The sequence below is a fragment of the Pituophis catenifer genome, unplaced genomic scaffold (genome assembly GCF_029215685.1).
Source record: "Pituophis catenifer annectens isolate HBS135680 unplaced genomic scaffold, rPitCat1.0.hap2 SCAF_1, whole genome shotgun sequence".
Taxonomy (NCBI): domain Eukaryota; kingdom Metazoa; phylum Chordata; class Lepidosauria; order Squamata; family Colubridae; genus Pituophis; species Pituophis catenifer.
This window is the reverse complement of record NW_027256881.1, coordinates 355,013,888-355,035,006: the sequence shown is the minus strand read 5'-3', so window position 1 is coordinate 355,035,006 and position 21,119 is coordinate 355,013,888. Positions and strand designations below refer to the sequence as shown.

The window sequence follows — 21,119 nt, the reverse complement described above, 5'->3', positions numbered from 1 at the left end:
CTGTGGCATTCTGGGGTGGGGGGGCTGCTCCATCCTCATTTGCGATGGTGTGTGGGGAAAGGGCCTGTGGCCATGGTTGCCAGTTATGTGCCCCCCTGGGCAGCCTGCAGGGCGAGGGTCCTGGCAGGTGGCCCCTATGGAGGTGGGGGGGTGGGAGGCAGGGCGGAAGACCCCTCTGGAGGATGTCCGGGCAGAGATTCAGGCGCTTCCCATGTGCCCCCACAGGACTTTTGCTCCCCTCTGGGAAGTCTTCCGCATCTCCTCGGACAAGCTGGCACTGTGCCACGCTGAGCTGGTGAAGAAGCTGCAGGATCTCATCAAGGAGATCGGCCGCTATGGGGAAGAGCAGCTACGAGCCCACAGAAAGGTGGCCCCCACCCCCGCCAAGTTGTCCAGGGACCATGGGTGGGGGGACATCCCTTTGCAAGCCTCCTCCCCCCCCCCCCCGAGGCTGGCCAAGGGATCGGGCCCTGGGCTCTCTGACTAATGCTGCCAGGTCCTCTGGGGCCCCAGTGGCCAGAAGCATGAAGAAGGGCCACAAGTTCTGCTCCTCTTCCTCCCCCGGTCAGTCGAAGGACGAAGTGGCTGGGACCCTGGAGGCCGTCCAGCAGCTTCAGGGGGCTGCCCAGCACCTGCCTAAGGCCAAGGAGGCCTTCCACAGCCGATGCCAGGAGCTGGAGAGGCTACGCAGGGAGGGGGGCCGGCCAGAAGGAGATGGACAAGGTGAGGGGAGGGTCCTGTCCTGCAACCCTCCTCCTGGGACCCCGGGGCAGGGGCAGTTGCCAAGGTCAATGGCCACGATCACCAGCCTTGGTTTGGTTCTCTGGTTCCCTGGCTGGAGGGAGGGGAAGTGGGGGGGGGGCTTGCCCTGACTTTGCCCTTCCCCCGTGTGTCCCCCACCAAGGCAGAGCTGAAGTCCCGAAAGGCCGTGGACGCTCTGCGGCGCACCGTGGAGAAGTACAACGTGGCCCGGGCTGACTTTGAGCAGAAGATGCTGGACTCGGCCGTGGTAAGGAGGGGGCGCAGAATGGGCCCAGCTGGGTGGGATTCGCACCAAGGCCAGTCCACTGTTGGCAGAGGAGGCTGACCGGTGCCCTCTCCCGTGCAAGGGGGGGACTTTGTTGGGCCTCCCCGAGTCTGCCCCGCTTATGCTGATGAGGAAAGGCCCTGGGGGGGGGGAGGGTCCGGGTTGGTCTCTAGGCCCCCACCCTTGTGGGTCACAGAAGAGGAGGGGAAAGCTCCAGCCTGAGGGAACGGGGCCTCCGAGGAACTTAGGGGTGTAGAGCAGCCCAGCATAGACTGTCTGGGGGGGGCTCGGTTTGCCGCCCCTCTCCCCCCCCCGCCCCCGTGATGCAGGCATGAGGTCTGCCCAAGCAATATTCGGAGGGCTCTGCTCCCCAGCCAGACCCACAGCCCTTCTCCTGCCTCCCCCAGCGGTTCCAGGAGGTGGAGGAGTCGCACCTGCAGCACCTGAAGTCCCTGGTCGGCTCCTACATCCACTCAGTGGAGGACACCCACGTCCAGATTGGGCAGGTGGGCAGCCCAGGGCGTGGCCGGATTCCGAGGGGCTCCTGGGTCACAGGGGAGGGCAGTTCTGGGCAAACCTGCCAGGGGGCTGCACTGCGTTAGGCGACCCCCGGCCTTCCAATGCTCTGCAGACCCCCATCGGGTAGGGGGTTATGGAATGACGGCCCAAGCCTGCAGAGGGCCCCTGCCTGCCCCCCGCCCCGGGCTGGTGCCACTCTGCTTTCTTGCCCACTCCTCCCTCCCAGCGGTGGCAGGAGGCAGGCAGCCGGAAGGACCCTCTCATTGGAGGGGTGGGGGGTGTCTATCCAGGACGAGGGAACCAGCAGGGGAAGGGAGGCTGTGGGGAAGACTGGCTGCCTTCTCCCAAGGGCTCTCTGAATGGAGGGGCCGAAGGATGGACAGGTGCAGCCCTCCCTCAGGGGCACCTGGAATCCTTCTGGGGGCCTCAGGAGGGTCCCCCTCCCTCCCCCGCTCAGGTGCAGGAGGAATTCAAGCAGAACATGGAGAACATCGGGGTGGAGACGCTGCTTCGCAACTTTGCCGAGAGCAAGGGCACCGGCTGCCACCCGCCAGGTGAGAGGCCCTGGCACCCCTGGGCAGCCTTCGGGTGCTGTGCAGCCGCCCCAGAGCCCTGCTGGTTGGGCCCTCGGAGCCCCAGGGGCCTCTGCAGTAGAGACAGGTGGAAAGGGAGGGGGTGGGTGGAGGCTGGGTGAGCAGGCAGACATTTCCATCAGTGACCACGTCCAGGAGACTAAGGACCCCAAGGGGAAGGGCCCAGGCACCCCATCTCTTTCTCAGAACGATGGACATGGAAGCCTCTGTGATGAAGGAGGGGCTGCTGGACCACATGCCTTGAAGACATTCTTGGGGTGGGGGAGCGACTTGGGGGGTCTGCCCCCCTGCCTCACCTCAGGTTTTTCTCTGCCCCCCACCCCCAGGGCCCCTGGACCTGGAGGAACTGAGCATGATGTCCTCCTCGCAGGAAGGCAAGTACGTCTGGCTCGGATTTTGGGGGTGGACCTGGCAGAGGCCTCCCCACCCCTTCCACCCTCCTGCCACTGGATTTCAGGCACCTGGCCCTTGGGCCGCCCGGGGGCCCCTCCCTCCCTCCCCCTCACCCAGAGGCTTCTGGGGCCCCCCTGGATTCAGCTGTGGTCCTGGGGGCCCCCAGGGGTGTGAGGCCCCCTTGCCTGTCTCCCAGCCAAGCAGTTCCGCCCCTGGTAGGCTCCCCCTGGTCAAGGGTCCCCCATTTGTTCTCCTGCCCCTGAAAAGCCCCCCCCCTGCGTCCCCCCAGGGCCCAAGCGCAGCCGCAGCAAAGCCTTCCGCATTCCCGGACTCGGGCGCAAGGAGCGCGGGCGGGACTTGGGGTGAGTATTTATTATTATTATTATTATTATTATTATTATTATTATTATTATTATTATTATTATTATTTATTCAATTTATATACCGCCCTTCTCCTATTGGACTCAGGGCGGTGCACAGCCAAGGATAAAAACATACCAATACAAAATTTAAAATCAATTAAAAGAATTATACAGCTTTGGCCCAAAATTTAAAACAATCCAATTAAAACCCAATTTACACTTAAAAAGCTAAAAAGAGCTTAAAAAGGGGGGGGGGTTCACGCCAGCCCAGCTTGATGAAATAAAAAAGTTTTAAAGGCACGGCGAAAAGCACGGAGATCTGGTATCCTACGTATCTCCGGGGGCAAATCGTTCCAGAGGGCAGGAGCTGCCACAGAGAAGGCCCTCCCCCTGGGGGTCGCCAGCCGACATTGCCTGGCTGACGGCACCCTGAGGAGGCCCTCTCTGTGGGCGCGTACTGGTCGGTGGGAGGCTATCGGCGGCAGAAGGCGGTCCTGCAAATACCCAGGTCCTATGCCATGGGTGGTAACCAACACCTTGAAGCGCACCCGGAAGACAACTGGAAGCCAATGCAGCTCACGCAGGAGAGGTGTCACATGGGAGCGCCCCCTGGCTCCCATAATCCCCCGCGCGGCCGCATTCTGCACCAGTTGGAGCCTCCGGGTGCTCCTCAAGGGGAGCCCCATGTAGAGAGCATTGCAGTAGTCCTTGGCTGCCCCCCCCCGTCTGCCTCGGTCCTGGCTGTACAGCCCCCCCCTGCCCCACTCACCCTTTTCCCCCTTTCTCCCCAGGGAGTCTCCGGAGGCGGATTCGGGGGTGAGGACGCGCCCTCCAAGGCGGTGCAGCTGAGTGGTGGGCTTTGCTGAGGCGGGGGTCCCAGAGCTGCCTGGACCCCCGTTCCCAAGAGCTTGCTGCCCACCCCTCCCTGTGACATTTGGGGGGGTGGTCTGTGTCACATTCCACCCTCCCCAGCCATGTTCTCTTTCCACAGCCCCCCGAGGTGGACGAGGAAGGCTTCACCGTCCGGCCCGAAATGAACCAGAACGATATCCTTGGGGGGGCTTGGGGAAGTGGGAGTGGCTCTAGGGAAGGTGGGTCTGGGGGTCTGGATGTGGGGCTTGATTGGGGGGGGAGAGCCCCAGAAGGCGCAGGGGTCACTGTACAAGTGGGCAGAGGGACCCCCATTGCCTGCCTGTCTCAGAGTGGGCCACTGAAGCTGACCTCGGAGGAAGCCCCTTGTGGAAGGAAGCCCCCCCAGCCATTTCCCAAAGATGCCAGTCCAGGCCCAGACCCACCCCCAACCATCACTTTCCTTGACTCGGCTCCACGCGAACACAGCAGCCGCTTCTGCTCGTCCAGTGACTCGGATTACGACGATGAGGACCCCCCCAAATTCTATATCCGGATCAAGCCCATCCAGCCGCCCGAGCGAGTGGGCAGTGCTGCCACCTCGGCCGCCACGGAGCAGCTGAAGGCCTCAGTGGGCAGCCTCATCCTGCCGCCCTGCGTGGGGGTGAGCGGGACCAGGGATACGAGGGGGGCCCCCATTGCCTCCCCCTTCCCTGCTTATCCTGGAGGAGGGCCCAGAAGCAGCCCCCCCCACAGTGGCAGGGGTGGCCTTGCACTCCTGACCCGCTCCCCTTCTCGTCTGCAGGGCACCATGAAGAGACACTCCTCCAGTAAGTGGCCCTCCCGCTCTGGGCCCCTGCCGTGGGTGGGGTCGGTCCATCTGGGCACCGAGGGCCATGGAGGGCTGCTCTGGGGAGCCGGTCCGCCAGGCTTGTAGGACAGACCGAGGCACAAGCCACACAACGAACCACACGACCGGGAAGGGCGAGCCCGGTGTCGGTGCGAAGGGGGTTCTTGGGTGCCTCCCCCAAGTGAGGAGCTCCAAGCCTCGGCCAATCGGGACTTTCCTGACCTTGGCCGGGCTCCAGCCTCCCCAAAGATGGGGCTCCTTCTGGGGCCTGGGAAGGTGCTGACCCCTCTCCGGACCTGCTGACCTGCAGCCCAGGCTTGGGGGTGCCTCTCTCTGCTTTCAGGGCACTTGAAAACCTTCCCTTCGGCTGCTGCGGTGCCCACCGACTCTGGCCCGGCCCCAGGCGCAGGAGAGCGAGGTGAGGCCGCAAGAGCAGGGGGAGGGGGAGGACCCGTGGGGTGGGGGCCCTCCACCCTCTGACCTTTCTGTTCCTGCCCCATCCTCACCCTCCTTCGGCAGGTGGTAGACCAGGGAGCGCTGCGACCCCCAACCTGGTGCCCCGGATGAGCAGGTATGCCCGCATCTCAGATAGCCACCTCTGTGCTGGTACCTGGCGTGGCACCCGGGAGGCTGGCTGCAGGTGGGCCGGTTTGGTGCCAGCTTGCTTGTTTGCTCTGGGGGTTAGGGAGTTGTCATTGGGGGGGGGGGGGCGGCCAGGAGAGATCTTACCAGGAGGCCTGTTTGCAGCAGAAGCCCCAACAGGAAGAAACCTTGGAGTTAACCTGGCTTCCCGGGGGGGGGGGGGGGATGAGGCGGGGAGGGTCAGTGGAGTTTCCTCTTGCCCCTCCACCCTCATCTCCTTTTTCCTAGGAGAGGCTAGAATGACCCCCCTCCCCCTCCCCGCCTTCTCTTTTCCCAGCTGTGACGGCCAAAGCAAGCCCGAGGCCCTTCCTGCCAGCGCCTTGTTTGGGCCCCCCCTGGAGTCGGCCTTTGAAAATGAAGCCTTCGCAGGTGAGTCCCCCGTTGCGGGGGGGGGGGGTCAAGCAGCTGCAGCTTCCCCAAAGCCCAGTGGGGCCTCCGGCCAGGAGAGGTGGGGGAAGACGGACAGACCCACCCAACCGGCCCAAGTGGGGCTGCTGTGCTCACCCAGCTCACCTCTTCAGCCTGGAGCAGTTTTGGGGGAAAGAGGCAAAAAACAGGAAAGGGGAGCAAGGCTGCCGGAGGGCGCCCGAGGGAAGGAGGTGGGGGGGCTCCTGAGTGGCCTGGCAGAGGTCAGAGGAGGGACCTGAGGCGTCCGAAGGAGGAGGACGGGTCATGGGGGCCTCCAAGGGTTGCTCGTTCAAGGGCCCTTTGGTCTGCTTGGCCGTCCCTGGGATTCTGGGGCTGCTGTCCACCCCCAGTGTCCAGAGGCCTCCATCCTCTTCCTCTCCTCCAAAGCCCAGCCTTCCTCTCTAGGGAGGGCCGGGGGGAACTTCCCCAATTCGGGTCTTTGTAGGGAGGGAGGCATCTGAGCCTCTTTCCGAGGCCTCGGCGGCTGTTTTATCTGCCGTCTGTGGTGGGCCTCTTGATGGCCGATGCCTCCACTGTCCGTGGTTGACCCCAAGAGGCAGAAACTCTGTGCCCCTTGGGTAACTTCGCGGAGGCTCCTGAGGCTGCTTGCTCTGCCTGTGGACCTTCGGGGGGCCTTCTCGGTCCTTCTTTGGCCCTTTCTCTTCCCTCTCTGCTCTTGGACTTCCCTTCTTGCATATCCGGTGCATCTTCGGCCATTAGAGTCAGGAGAGCCCAGCGCAGGTTGCAGGGGTCCCTTCCTCCAGCTCCCAAGCCCTGCTCGTCTTCTCCCAGTCCAGCTTCCTGGACAGCTATTCCACGTGGAGGCTGATTCAGAACCAGAATAGAGCTGGGAGGGACCTTGGAGGTCTTCTAGTCCAACCCTCTGCTCAAGCAGGAGACCCTAGACCGTTTCAGGCAAGTGGCTGTCCAGTCTCTTCTTGAAAACCTCCAGTGTCGGAGCACCCACGACTTCTGGTGGCGAGCTGTTCCACGGGTTAATTGTCCTCACTGTTAGGAAATTTCTCCTGAATTCCAGATTGCTTCTCTCCTTGATCAGTTCCCATTCATTGTTTCTTGTTCTGCTTTTTGGTGCTTTGGAGGATAGCTTGACCCCCCCCCCCTTTGTTGGGGCAGCCCCTGAGATATTGGTACCCCGCCATCGTGTCCCGCCACGCCTCCTTTCCTCTATGTCCCAGTTCCTCCAACCCTTCTTGAATCATCCCAGCTGCTCTTCTCTGCGCTTTTTCCAACGTCATCTCCGTAACGTGACCAAAACTGGATGCAGGATTCCAGGCCTTACGAAGGCTTTGCAAAGAGCTCCTAATGCTTCACTCCATCTTGATTGGATGCCTCTGTTTAGGCGACCTGGGACTGCCTTACAGGAGCGTGTTTGGCGGCGGCGGCTGCACACGCCCGTTCAAGGGATCGTCCAAGGCCCCCACGGCCCCTCCCCCAGGGGCTCTCCTGGAGCCGGCTTTCGCCTGGTCCCAGGATGGGGAACCTACGGCACGCGTGGCAGAGGTGGCACCCAGAGCCCTTTCTGTGGGCATGCGGCCCGTCGCCAGCTGGTCCTCGGGTATCCAGCGCTCTGGCGCGCACATGTTCCGGTTTGGGCACTTGGTGTCAAAAAGTTTGGCCATCCCTGGCCTAGTCTGTCCTTGCCCCTTTGGCGTCTCCTGCCTCAGTGTAAAACTTGGCTTTTCTCCATGGAATTAAATTTCCCATTGCCGGGTGGGGCCCGTCAAGACCCTTTTGAACGCGTAAGGGGAGGGGATGCAGCCCAGTCACCCGGCCCCTTGCCAGCCTGCTTCTCCGTCTTCTGGCCCCCCGGGGGCTGCCTGGCCTGCAGGTGGGGTCCTTCCCTTCTCCTCCTCCTCCTCCCAGGAGCTTTCCCCCGCCCAACACGGTCAAAGCCTGCTTTTGTTACGGCTGAAGAACCGATTGGCTTCCTTCTAGCGTTTCTTGGCCTTCCAGGGCTGGGGGGGGGGATATAACAGGACCAACCCGTTTTGGCCTGCGATGACTCAGGTGGGGAAGGAGGCCTTTTCTGACAGCAGGAAACGAGGCTTCTACGCAGGCGAAAGGGGTGCGGTGTTCCCCGCGTGTGTCTTGCGTGTCTCCTCCATGGGGAGAAATCTGGCTTGCCTCTGGCAAGTATGCGGAAGAGGTTTTGAAAGCAGGGAGAGGCCGGGAGGGCCCCCCACCCTGCGGCCTTCCCTTCAGGGGACCCACCCTCGCTGCTTTTTTTTTTTTTTTTTTAATTTGATTTATATGCCGCCCTTCTCCGGAGACTCAGGGCGGCTTACAATGCGCTAAGCAATAGCCTTCATCCTTTTGTATATTTATACAAAGTCAGCTTATTGCCCCCACAAACTGGGTCCTCATTTAACCTACCTTAGAAAGGATGGAAGGCTGAGTCGACCTTGAGCCTGGTGAGATTCGAACTTACAGTAATTGCAGACAGCCGGTGTTAAATTACAGTGCTATCAGTCTGCTGAGCCACCAGGCCCTGCTTGTCACCAGGAAGAGGAACCGGCTGCTGTCCATGGAGGTTCTCCGTCCAATGATGAGAATGAGAGTGGGCTGGGGGACTCTGCCAGCCGAGGGGAGCTTTGCCCGTCTGTCTGCTGAGGTCTGCACGCCCCTCAGCCTGGGAGCGAACGGCAGGCAGTGCCTTATGGTAGCAGGGCCCTTCCCCAAGCGGGTCCTGGGCGGTCCCCGTCCCCCTGGCTCAGGAAAGCAGTGAGGTGACCAGGGCCAGAAGTCTTTGATGCCCAGGCCTCCCCCTGGGGAACAGGCTCTTGCTTCCCTCGCTGGCCTTCCCTGGCATTAGGCACTGGCTTGGCGTGGTGCTCGCTCTCCCGCTCGGTGCCAGCTGCCAGCTCAGCCCTTGACCTGCACTGCTCCTGGCCCAGCTGAGCTGCAGGAGGAATCTGCCCCCAGGGCCGGAGCTGCTGGCCTGGAGCCGCCTATGTACATGGGATGGGTGTGGATGCTCAGCTGGCACCCTCTTCTTCTGCCTCAAGCCCACCCCCCTCGATGCCACCTTCCTTTAGTGAAAGGCCGGGCAGGTGGGGTGAGGTGCCAGCTGAGCTCCGGCCTGAGAAAGGCTGTGGCCCCCTGAGGGATCCCTGGGAGCGAGTCCGGTTTCCGAGGCTGGAGAATTCAAGGCTTTTGGGGAAAGGAGTCAGCTGGGCCCAGCAAAGGGGGGAGGGGCAAGCGTTTGTGCCAGCGATTCCTTCCAGCTGCAGTCTCAGCTTCTTGCCCTATGGACTCCCCCCCTCCCAGGCCCTTTTCACAGCAGCCGGCTGGGCCAGAGAGAACTGGCAGAGCAGCAGCGCCTCCTGGATCTGGGCACGGGGGCATCCTGGTGCCCAGACTGCCACGCTGGGGAGCAGGTCTGCCCTGGCGCTGGGCAAAGGAGCCGCAGTGGGGGAGGCAGGAGGGGGACCTAATTTGATGGATAGATCCCTTTGTTGTGGCTCATCCTCACTCCAGAGCCGGCTGTGGGGGGTGCCCGTGCCTGATGCCCACTGCAGAGGCACCCTGCCAGGGGAGCTTTAGGGCTGCAAGGGAGCCAGATCAGTGGATTTGAGGGGGAGGTCCAACCTTGGGCCACCCCTGCAGGTGGGGCATGGGGAACTGGTGTGGTGAGGCTGCTCCGCGTTGGCCTCCTTGTTCCTGGGGGGGTTGGGGGCAGTGGGCACAGCAGCCCCATCAGCCTCTCTACCCTAACATCGCTACTCTTTCGGCTGCTGGGGTGGGCACTGCAGCCCCCGACTCTGTATTAACTCTCTGCTCTCTCTCCTTCTGTCTCCCCACAGCCCCCAGAGCCTACCTGCTGGCCTCCAGCCCCTCCCCCTTCTCCTCCTCCTCCCCCGAGAACGTGGAAGACTCTGGCCTGGACTCCCCCCCCCACCTGGCCATGGGACCCTCCCCGGATTCCCGCCTGTGGAGCTCCCGGCCTGCCACGCCCCTGAGCCCCCCGGGCCAAAGGACCCCCAAGGGGGCCATCGTGTTCCGGGGCAGCCGCGGGACCCTTCTGCCCGAGGACAGGCCCAACCCCTGGCTGCCTCAGCCCTCAGCCCCCCAGGACGCCCGTTTCGGGGCAGAGCCAGAGTGGGCGGGATCCGGGGCCTCGTGGCCCCCTGCAGGGGCCCGGGCCTTCTCCACTTGCTCCCCTGACTTCTCCTCGGAGGCTGGGTTGGGGGGCCGGCGGCTCTGGGTGTCCCGGCCTCGGAGCCCGGCAGCCTCGGACGGGGCCCCTCGGACCGGGGAACGCGACAGCTGCCTCTCCTCCAACTCGGCCTCCTCCTCCTCCTCCTCTCCGGCCCCCCTCAGCAGCGGGGACTCCACCAGCCCCTCTCCCTGGGCTCCCCGGGGCCGCGACCTGGACAGCCGGGGCCCCTCTGCCTCCGATGCCTCCTCTGAGCACGGTGAGTAGGGGGCCGGCATGCCATGGGGCTGGGGCTTCCGGTGGCTGAGTTGCAGCAAGAGACACAGAAGGGGGGGGAGTTACGCTCAGCCAAAGGCCCCTCTGCCAACTTTGCACCCCCCAGAGCCTCTCCCACTGCAGTGCCTGCCCCCTTCTGCCTGGGGGCCACAAGAGAGCCTCTCAGGCTTGGCCATTCCGTCTTGGGGGGGCTGTCCCTTGGAGGGCGCTGCTCCCCACAACCTGGGTCCAGGCCCTGTGCAGAGGGCAAAGAGGAGCAACAGCAGCAGCTCTCAGCCCCTTCGTGCTCTGGGTGCAAATCCTGGCATTTGTGGAAAGAGGAACAGCATTCACGAACACGATTGGCCAGCGGAACTGCCTTCCACTGGGGGAGCCTGGGGGATGTCGGCACTGCTGCTTGTGGGAGGGGGCATGGGAGGCTTTCTCAGGCTGCCAGGAAGCTGCTTCCACTTTGGGTGGGGAGGGGGCAGCCCGTCTGCTGTTCCCCTTCAGTTACCCCCTTCTTTTGACCCTCAGCTGCCTTTCCCCCTTCGGCCCCACATGCCTGGCCCCCCACGGCAGCTCCTGTTCGGCGAACCCTCTCCAAGAGACCCTCGGCCATGTCGGCCAGCAGCCTTGGGGGCGAGACGGTGAGTGCTGCAGCCTCCTGCCGGGTGTGCAGGTGGGGTCTTCAGGCGGCCCTGCCCAACACAGACACAGCTGGGAATCCAAGAAGGGGCAGCCCTGGCAGGGGCACCACCTGTGCCCGCTGAGCCCAAATGCCCAGCCCTGCACGCTCTGCAGGCCCTCCTGGTGCCCCTTTGCTCCCTGGTGCCAGCTGTTATGGGGCTGTGCACCGGGACCCCCCTGCTAAGCCCCAATGCAGCGAGGTCTGGGGGCTGGATGGACTCCTGCCCTGCAGAGGAGGGGGAGGCAGAGTGCCCTCGGTGCCCCCGTGGCTGACCTCTCTTTCTCCCCCAGCCGCGCTCCTTCAGCCCTGCCCCACTGACCGCTCTGACCTCCTCCCAAAGCACCTCCGCCCTGACTGAGCGCGGCCTCTTCACGGCCGGCCAGCCGCAGCAGCCGCCAGCCCTGGGTAGGTCCTCTCCGACTGGGGGGGGGGGCGTGGCAGGACCCTCCGCCTGGGCTGAAGGCCGGGTGGCTGCCAGAAGCAGCTGTGGGACTCTGCTCTCCTTCCTTCCGTGCCAGGCGTCTCCCGTGGGCCCTCCCCCGTGGTCCTGGGCTCCCAGGGCGCCCTGCCCGTGGCCACAGCCTTCACGGAGTACATCCACGCCTACTTCAAGGGGCAGAACGCAGACAGGTACTGGGCGGCAGAGGGTCAGGAAGTGGGGGGCCCATGGGGCTCTGGAGCCCTTTCCGCTGGAGTGCCTCCAGGCATGCTGGGGTGCCCCTTCCCTGGCCTTGCACAGGTTCCACCTGCTGTAGCAGCCAGCCGTTCAGCTGATTGAGTGACCCACTGAGACCCCCAGTCCTCCCTCCATCCCCAAATTCTTCCACCTTGCTTGCGGGCCCCTGGGCAGGAGAGGCCCCTTTCCTGCCTTGCTCGTGGGCTGCAACCAGGAGCCTCCGTCAGCCGGCCGCAGTCTCTGCCTCTTCAGTGCTGGGGGGGTTGAAGATGCAGCTCCCCATGGGCCCCTCCCTGTCTCCGCAGCTGCCTCGTCAAGGTGACCGGGGAGCTGACCATGTCCTTCCCGGCGGGCATCATCCGGGTTTTCAGCAGCGCCCCGGCCCCCCCGGTCCTCAGCTTCCGCTTGCTGCACACGGCGCCCATCGAGCAGTTCCTGCCCAACGCCAGCCTGCTCTTCAGGTGCCTGCAGGGAGGAGGGGCTGGCCGCGGTTGGGCTGGGGAGGACCGGGGGGAACGACGGAGGAAGCTCCGGAAGCCCCTGGCAGGCGTAGAGGTCGGAGGGGGCTGGGGAGATGGGAGGGGGGCTGCTGCAGTCGGAATCTGGCTGGTCCAACCGACCCCCCCTCCTGGTCTCTCCTCTCCCCCCCCCCCAGTGACTCCTCGCAGAGCGACCCCAGCAGCAGGGACTTCTGGCTTAACATGGCCGCCCTGACTGGGCACCTCCAGAAGCAAGCTGAGCAGTCAGGGGCCGCCCCATATTACAACGTGACCCTGCTCAGATACCAGGTGAGGCTGCGCTGGTGGGGTGGGGGGCCGGTCAGCTGGGCATCCAAAGCCTTTGGCACCCAGAGCTGCAAGGGCCGGAAGGTGCTTGAACCCCAGTTAAGGGGTGTGCGGACCCCTCCCTGAACTGAACTCTGTGCAGTGGGGGCAAAGGGGAGGCCCTGGTGGTGCTTCCAGGAAGTAACATGGGGAGGGGGGCTGGGCCACTTGGGGTGTTCCTCAACTTCCCAGTCTCCTGGGATCTCCTGGTGGTCTCCCATTCAAGGACTAGCCACGTCCGACCTCACTTAACGTCAGAGCTGGGACGTGGTCAGCCAGGAGCTTCCACCCTCGGAAGACAACCTTGTTTTTTAATTGAGTGTACTGTGTGTGTGTCTGATTGTGGGTGGTGTGTTCTTAATAATGTTCCCTGGTTAAGATGATGGGGGGGGATTCTTGGGGGTTTCTAGCTGGTGCATTAAGGCCGGGGGTTGCCTGTGGCCCCTGGGGGACCTTTCCCTCCCCATGGGGCTCTGACAGGGGGGATCTCCTGTCCTTTTGGACTACAGTTCCAAGAACTCCCAGCCGTTCCCCCTGCTTGCTTGGCACTTGGGAGGGTTGTGGCCCCTGCCCTCCCGGAGGCTGGTGAGTTGGCCGGGGGAGGGGGCAGCCCTCTTCGGTTCCCCTCGGAAACAGATGGGGGTGGGTGGGAGGGGGCAGAGGGGTGATGCACAGACACACAGGTGTCCCTGACCCACTGGGCCTCCCCCCCTCCTTGCCACCCACAGTACTCCCGGCAGGGGCAGGAGTGGGCCCCGCTGCAGTTGTCGGTCAGCTGGGAGTGTGGCTCGGAGGCCACCCGGGTGAGCGTGGACTACCGCTACAATGCCTCCGCCTTGGCCTCGGCCGTGGCCCTCACCAACGTACAGGTGCTGCTGCCCATCGAGGAGCCCGTGGCCAACGTCCAGCCCCAGCCCAAGGCCTGCTGGTAAGTGGGGGAGGGGCGCAAGGGGACGGCATTAAGGGTTAGGGTTAGGGGGGCGGTGAAGGCGGCACCTGGGCGAGACTTGGCAGCTGGCACCGGAAGGGCTTCAAGAGGCCCCGGGGGGTTCATTACCAGCCCGGCAAATCCCCAGGTTTCCTGCCAGAGAGCCGCTGCCCCTGGCAACCGAGGTGGAGGCAGGTTGGCATGGCTGGCATCTGCAGCTGCGGGCATCTCAGGCGGCCCTCAGGCTGGGCAAAGGGGCGCCCTTCCCCCTTGGTCGGATCCAGGGCAGGAGCCCTGCCAGCTGTCATACTGCCTCCCTCACCCCCACCCCGGGGCTGCCCTCGGGCAAGGGCCAAGGCCAGGCCAGCGCTGGCTTTTCCTGAAGATGGCAGAGGGGCCCCCTCGGGGCTTTCCTTCTGGGCCCCTGGTGAAGGGGAGGGCTGGGCTTCGGACCGTCTGCCGCTGTCCTGGGCTCCCGTGCCCCTCCTGCACCAGGACTCCCCTCTTTGCGGAAGGGACCCTGGCTTTGTTCTACTATTTATTTCATTTTACTGATCTGCCCCAGAGAAACTTAACGGTGCTTTGGCCTCTTCAGGCCCAGAGTGCAGTTTGGGGGGGAATTTTGATCCTCGGTTATCAAGCTGGCCTCACACAGGACAAAACTGGAACGGGGGGTGGGTGGGGGGTGATGCCTCACTGTGTCTCCTGTCCCCCTCCTCTAATTGAGGGGAGGCCAAAGACCTCAGCCCCTCCCAGTCCGAGTCCCAGGCACCCTGAGGCAGGTGAGAAGCCCAGTCAGAGGACCAGGATTGCAGTATGGGGGGGGAGGGGTTTCACATCCCTGGCGGCTGCATCCAGAGCACCCCCTGTGTCGCCCCCTGCAGGAATCTGGAGGAGAAGCGCCTGCTCTGGCGGCTCCTGGATGTGCCCAGCACCCAGGGCCAAGGAGGTGAGCGGGGGAGGGGGGGCGCGCAGGCTGGCCTTCCTCAACTGTGGGGAGGGGGGAGCAAGCACGCCTTCACCTTCTTCTCTCCCCACCGTCAGGGTCCGGCCGCCTCCTGGCCAGCTGGGAGCCCCTGGACGGCCCCAGCAGGCCCACCCCAGTGGCCGCCCAGTTCACCAGTGAGGGCAGCACCGTCTCAGGAGCCGACGTAGAGCTGGTGGGCAGCGGCTACCGGATGTCACTGGTGAAGAAGAGGTTTGCCACAGGTGAGGGGGCCGGGCTGCCACCGAGGGTCCCTCTCACCCAAACAGGCTCCTGCCATGCTCTCTCGGCTGGCAGGTGGGCATCCTGGGCCTGGGGATATCTATCTCCAGTCTACAACCCAGTCCTTTCAGCTGTCCCAAGAAGGCTCCACCCCCATGTGCACCACTCAGGTGACCCTGAGGACACAGGTAAACCTCCAGTTGGCCTCAAGGACCGTCCAAAAGGATGCAAAGGACCAGCTGTCTGCAAGGAGTATCAATCCTTCCATCCCCCACCATCCAGTCAGAGCTGGAGAAGCTTCTCAGATGAGAAGCGAAAGATCTTCAAAGAAAAATTGGAAAGTCCAGTTGCCTCCTGAAAAAAGCACCTTTGGGGCAGCCATGACCTGGAGGACTGAGCATCTCCATAGACATTTAGAATAACAGAGGAGGAGGTCATAGTACAGTACAGTATAGGTGGTACCTTGCTCAACGGTGGAGACTGTGAGATCTTGGAGTCCTAGTGGACAACCATTTAGATAGGAGCCAGCCGTGTGCAGCAGTTGCCAAAAAAGCCAACACAGTTCTGGGCTGCATCAACAGAGGGATAGAATCAAGATCACGTGAAGGGTTAATGCCACTTTATAAGGCCTTGGAAAGGCCACACTTGGAATCCTGCATTCAGTTTTTTACGATGTAAAAAAAAGATGTGGAGACTCTAGAAAGAGTGCAGAGAAGAGCCACCAAGAGGATTAGAGGACTGGAGGCTAAAACGCATGAAGAACAGTTGCAGGGACTGGGGAGGTCTAGTCTGATGAAAAGAAGGACCAGGGGGGACATGACAGCAGTCTTCCAATATCTCAGGGGCTGCCCCAAAGAAGAAGGAGAGTCAAGCTATTCTCCAAAGCCCCTGAGGGCGGGACAAGAAGCAACGGGTGGAAACTCATCAAGGAGAGAAGCAACCTAGAACTAAGGAGAAATTTCCTGATAATTAGAACAATTAATCAGTGGAACAACTGGCCTCCAGAAATTGTGAATGCTCCAACGCTGGAAGTTTTTAAGATGATGTTGGATGACCATTTGTTTGAAGTGGTGTAGGGTATCCTGCCTAAGCAGGGGGTTGGACTAGAAGACCTCCAAAGTCCCTTCCAACTCTGTTACTCTATTCATCTAGTCCAACCCCCTGTTCAAGCAGGAGACCCTATAACCTGGGCAGGATCCAGCCATTAGGGGTGACAACCCTTTTCTCTGCCCCTGCCAGGGTCACCTGCAAAGATCCTTCCAGCGTGCCCATTGCAACTTGAGATACATCATTGTCCTTTCCCCCCCTCCAGCTAGTAATCCCAGACACACACAAACACACACCAGTCCCTGGGTGCTTTTTGCACACGGCCCTGCAGCTCCTTTGCCAGTGGGGTGCCCCGGCCTGTGTGTGTCCCCCAGTCCTAGCTGGGCTTTGCTCCATGCCGGTCCAGGTGCAGCCCCTCCCCCAGGAACTCAGACCGGGCAGCTGTTTCTAGCCTTCTTGGAAGCTTCACTGGTTTCTTGTTGGAGTTTGGGGGGGGGGGGCAGAAATGTGATTCTTGAGATTACCTGCAGTGCTAGAGCAGGAGGAGCCTTGGGTGGGATTCTCATCCTTACAGGAAGAAGTAAAGCTTTCATAAAGCAGGGCTGCCCAACCTTGGCGTCCCTAAGACTTGTGGACTTCAACTCCCAGAATTCCCCAGCCAGCCTAGTTTTGAGCTGCTTGCGTGGCTGGCTGGGGGATTCTAGGAGTTGAAGTCCACAAGCCTTAGGGATGCCGAGGTTGGGCAGCCCTGCTTTAAAGCGAGGGAGTGAAACCCCTAAGAATGGGGGGTTTGGCTGATTTTACTGTTTTTCCTTTGACCCACTGAGTCCGTGGCGGCTCCTGGCAACTGCCGGCACAAGTCTCTGCAGGCTTCCTGGCAAAGTGTCAGAATTGTCCTCCTTCCTAAGGCTGAGAGAGAGAGAGAGAGAGAGAGAAGCCAAGGCTGCCCAGCTGGCACGGTGCCCTCCCCGTCTCTAGCCTGGAGCCTGAACCGGGCGCCCAGCGGGCTCTCCTGGGTGCTTGTGGTATCCACAACAGCCTCGCCTCGGAGTCTCCAAGGCCTCCTCCGGGCCTGATGGCATCTCGCCCGGCCCCCTCCAGCCTCTCTGCAGCTCTGCCCAGGTGGGGGGGGGAGGGGGGATGCCCATGCAGGAATCTAGGACCCCGGGGTGGGCAGAACCTCAAACCGACAGGAGGGACGTTCAGAAGCCGTTTTAGAAAATAGGATTTCCTATATAAAAAGAGCCGTGGAAGGTTGAGGCCAACTCCCAGTGGAGATGGTGGGTGGGGGGTTTCAATTGTCAGTGCAGGTAGTCCTCAACTTACGACCGCAACGGAGGCCAAAATTTCCATTGCTAAGCAAGGCAGCGGTTGACCAAGTTTTGCCCCATTTTACAACTTTTCTTGCCACAGTTGCTAAGTGAATCACTGCAGTTAAGTTAGTAGCACAGTCGTTAAATGAATCCCTCTCCCCTCATGGACTTTGAAAGCCTCTGAATCTTGAATCTCTGAATCCAAGCCTCTGAATCTTTTTTTTTTTTTTTTTTATTGCAAAAGTTTTACAATTACATTTTCACCCCTTTTTTCACCCCCCCACCACCCTCCCACCCTCCCCAAACTTCCCATCCTCCCTAACCCTCCCCAACCCTCCCCCCCCAGACTTCCCTATTACATACTCATAACTAATAACACTAATAAATAAACCTGAACCCATCCCTCCCCCTATATAATTTTTCCTCTTTGTCTCTTTACATTAAAATATTTCTAATATTTTACATATAAATATTTCTAAGCCTCTGAATCTTGATCAGGTGACCCCGGGGAGGCTGCAGCGGTCATAAGTCATTTTTTTCGGTGGCCTCGTAGCTTTGAACGGTCACTAAACAAGCTGTTGTAAGTCGACGACTCCCTGTAACTGAGTTTAAACGTGCTCGAGATAAACACGTGTCCATCATCCGACCAAAATAAAATGAAATAAAAATTAAAATAAGCTTGAAAGGGCAGACTTGACGGACCCCTAAGTCTTTTCCTGTGCTTCCCACTTGCAGAGTCTGCTCCCCCCCCACCCCCGTCTGATGGGATGTGGCCCCTTAGCCTCAACCCCTCCCTCCAAAAGACACCCCCCCGCCCTCCCCCCCCCCGGGTCTTTCGATTCTTCGTCAGGCCAGGCCTGCCAGATCCTCCCTCCTCTCGCATGAGCTCGGTTCCCCAGTCCCTGCCCATCTGGGTAGCCCTTCTCTGACCCTGGGCCAGCTTGTTTGGGCCTTTTTAAGGGGACGCCCAGAACTGGGCATCAAGCCTTGTGAGGTGCCAGCCGGGCAGAATAGAAGGAGACACTATTGAGATGGCGTTGACCCCTCCGTTGGCCAGGGCCGCCTCTCATTGCGGTCAAGAAAAGACCCCCAGATCCTCAGGGGGAGGGGTCTGCTACAAGCAAGGTCTCCCTGCTGGGCAGCAGCCTTGGCCAGAGGGGAGGGGAGTTGGGGGTGGGGACCCCACCTCTTGAGGACTGTTTTGATTGTGACACCCCCTTCTTTTCTCCTCCCCCCATCAGGAATTTATCTCGCCGGCTCCTGAACATCTGCGGCCCTGGGAACTTTTCTCTTGAAATCTTCTGGGAGACAAAAATAATATATTTGTGTGTTTTAAATTATTTTTCGCCTGGATTTTAAACATGGGGGCGGGGGTGGGGGTGGAAGCCCCGCTGGAGGCCTGGGAGGTCAGAAGAGGACGTGACTTGGACAGCCTGGAAGCCGCCCCCGGTCAGCCGTTCTCCATCCCTCCGCTTTGGCTCCGATTCTCCGTCCATCTTTCGAAATGTGGCCGGTGGGCCCTGCCCCACTTGGGAAGCAGCCGAAGGGAAGGGGGGCGCCGGGGGGGAGCCTTGTCTTTTAATAAACAGGTTTGCTTTTTTAAGGAAAACGGACCCTCTGCGGTGATTCACAAGTGCAGGTGGGACTCCACTGGCAGGCATTCGTTGTAAGCGGTCCTCACACATACGACCGTCACAGCATTCCCCACGGCCACGTGATCAAAGCGGGGGTGCTTGGTGACCGACGTGTCCTTGGGGCAGCTGCAGCTCCTCGGGGTCGCCCCTTGGGCCCACTTCCAACAAGCCAAGTCAATGGGGGATCTGCTTAATGACTGCTTGGTTCATGTAACGGCTGAAGTGGTTCACTTGGCAAACAAAGGTCATAAAATCAGGCACAGTTCACTTAATGACCACCTTGCTTACCAATGGAAATTCGGTTCCCAGTTGTGGTCGTAAGTGTAATTGAATGGAAGGCGATGTACGCTTAGAAAAAAAAGATGGCCCCAATGTGATGCAGGCGTACTGGGGGGGGAGGGTGGGGGGGCAGTTTTTAAGAAGACCCCTGAGGGTTGTTTGGTGAAAGAACTGGAGCAGCAGAAATCGGCCCTTCGGCTTCAGCGGTGCTGCCGGCGTCCTGCCAGGCTTGACCAGGAAACGCACAGCACTCTGAGGCGGAAGAAACCACCGAGGCCCCTGAGAACGGCCAAGCCTTGAAGCCAGCCGGCCTGTCAAGGTGCAAGAGGAGGTTTCCCAGTGGGGAGGGGAGGGGAGGGAGGGAGGATTGGGCCCGGAGAGCAGCTGAGGGCACTGCCAGGCACCCACCCCAGCCGGGCACAGGAAGAAATTCAAACAATGCAGGTCCAGATCTTCCTCGAGAGCCGCTCTTGTTTTCCTCGTCGCTTTCCTGAAAAGGCCACCTGCCTTTTCCCAGGCTGAGGAGTAGCTTCTCAGGGAAAGCAGAGGCTCTGCGGAGCTCCCAGGAGAAATGCCACAGGCTGCCCTGGTCCCGAGTCAAGGGGCAGCGCCAGCCACGCTTGGATCCAGCCCAGTACCTGGCAGAGGTTGTGGGAAGGGTTAGTACCGCTTTAGGAGGCCTCGGAATAGATGGCCCCGTGTCCTGGTCGGCACCATGCCGAAAGAGACCTTGAGGCCCTAGGAAGAGTTCAGAGAAGAGCAGCGAAGAGGGTTAGGGAGAGAATGATGATGTGCCCAAGGAACTCTATGGAAGTCTGGAAGAAGTAGCATTTCTCCAACTTCGCATAGAGCTGGTGCTCCCGCAGGCGCTGCAGGACCTGGCGGACATGCTGGAGGTGACTTTCCGGGGTCCGGGAATAGATCAAAATGTCATCCAAGTAGATCACCACGAACCGATCCAGCATGTCCCGGAACACATCGTTCATCAAGTGCTGGAAGACTGCGGGGGCGTTGGTCAACCCGAACGGCATGACGGTATACTCGAAGTGTCCGTACCGCGTGCCGAACGCCGTCTTCCACTCGTCCCCCTCTCTCACGCGCACCAGGTTGTAAGCCCCTCGGAGATCGAGCTTAGTGAAGATCGAGGCCTCCCGCAACCTCTCCATCAGCTCCGGGATCAGCGGCAGGGGGTAGCGATTTCGCACTGTGATTTATTTATTTATTTATTTATTATTAAATTTCTATACTGCCCTACTCCCGAAGGACTCAGGGCGGTGCACAGCCATGAAGTAAAACACATAAATATACAAAATTTAAAATCGAATAAAACGGATTAAATAAATTTGGCTGAATTAATACCCATTTAAAAATACCCATTTTAAAATCCATTAAAATTTAGAATTTACATTTAAAAGGGAGAAGATTTAGGCGAGGCCAGCTTGATGAAATAAAAGCGTCTTCAACTCGCGGCGGAAGGTGCGCAGATCCGGAATCCTCCGTATCTCTGGGGGGAGCTCATTCCAGATCGTCGGTGCCCCCACAGAGAAGGCTCTCCCCCTAGGGGCCGACAGCCGACATTGTTTGGCCGACGGCACCTGGAGGAGCCCCTCTCTGTGGGAGCGTACTGGTCGGTGGGAGGCTGATGATGGTAGTAGGCGGTCCCGTAAGTAACCAGGTCCCAAGCCATGGAGCGCTTTAAAGGTGGTAACCAGAACCTTGAAGCGCACCCGGAAGACCACCGGGAGCCAGTGCAGCTCGCGCAGGAGAGGTGTTACATGGGAGCTCCATGTTGCTCCCATAACCACCTGCGCGGCCGCACTCTGCGCCAGTTGGAGCCTCCGGGTGCACCTCAAGGGGAGCCCCATGTAGAGAGCATGGCATTCAGTGATGGCATTCAAGCGCCGGTAGTCGCAACACAGGCGCAAGTCCCCCGTCTTCTTTTTAACGAAGAGGACCGGGGCCGAGAGCGGGGAGGTCGAAGGCCGGATGAACCCACGGGCCAGGTTCTTTTCCAGGAAGTCCCGCAAGGCGGCCAGCTCGGGCTCCAACATGGAGTACAGGCGTCCCGATGGCAGGGGCGCGTTGGGCATTAGGTCCACCGCACAGTCGTAGGGTCGGTGCGGGGGCAAGCGGTCCGCCTCCTTCTCGCTGAACACGTCGGCGAAGGGCGTCAGCTCCGGAGGCAAGGAGACGTTTGGGGCAGAGACGTCCTGGCCGGCGCAGGTGTGGCGAAGGTGGTCGACACACTGCAGGCTTGGGAACGAGATGGCGTTTCTCGACCACGCCACCTGAGGGTCGTGCGCCCGAAGCCAGGCCATCCCCAGGACCAAGGGAAAGTGCAGATCCGCCGTTACGTAAAACTGGATCGCCTCCTCGTGGTTTCCAATGGCGAGACGCAAGGGCCGGGTAGCGGTTTTGATGGGCCCCGCCACGAGTTCCCGCCCA

General features: G+C 60.9%; 1 protein-coding gene across 1 annotated transcript in view; it reads left to right on the top strand.

Moving 5' to 3' along the window:
• LOC139317729 (F-BAR domain only protein 1-like) overlaps positions 1 to 18,370 on the top strand; it is a 32,727-nt gene extending 14,357 nt beyond the window's left edge. Inside the window, 25 exon segments of the mRNA XM_070944800.1 lie at positions 226 to 367; positions 570 to 695; positions 697 to 723; positions 905 to 1,009; positions 1,435 to 1,533; positions 2,004 to 2,100; positions 2,466 to 2,513; positions 2,822 to 2,894; positions 3,686 to 3,710; positions 3,886 to 3,940; positions 4,223 to 4,407; positions 4,549 to 4,573; positions 4,937 to 5,011; positions 5,113 to 5,164; positions 5,513 to 5,604; positions 9,468 to 10,079; positions 10,613 to 10,725; positions 11,057 to 11,171; positions 11,285 to 11,396; positions 11,748 to 11,903; positions 12,098 to 12,230; positions 12,995 to 13,194; positions 14,079 to 14,143; positions 14,239 to 14,403; positions 18,003 to 18,370. Of these exon segments, the coding sequence (XP_070800901.1) occupies positions 226 to 367; positions 570 to 695; positions 697 to 723; positions 905 to 1,009; positions 1,435 to 1,533; positions 2,004 to 2,100; positions 2,466 to 2,513; positions 2,822 to 2,894; positions 3,686 to 3,710; positions 3,886 to 3,940; positions 4,223 to 4,407; positions 4,549 to 4,573; positions 4,937 to 5,011; positions 5,113 to 5,164; positions 5,513 to 5,604; positions 9,468 to 10,079; positions 10,613 to 10,725; positions 11,057 to 11,171; positions 11,285 to 11,396; positions 11,748 to 11,903; positions 12,098 to 12,230; positions 12,995 to 13,194; positions 14,079 to 14,143; positions 14,239 to 14,403; positions 18,003 to 18,025 (2,920 nt within the window). The 3' untranslated portion in view covers positions 18,026 to 18,370.
• Positions 18,371 to 21,119: the final 2,749 nt, after the last annotated feature.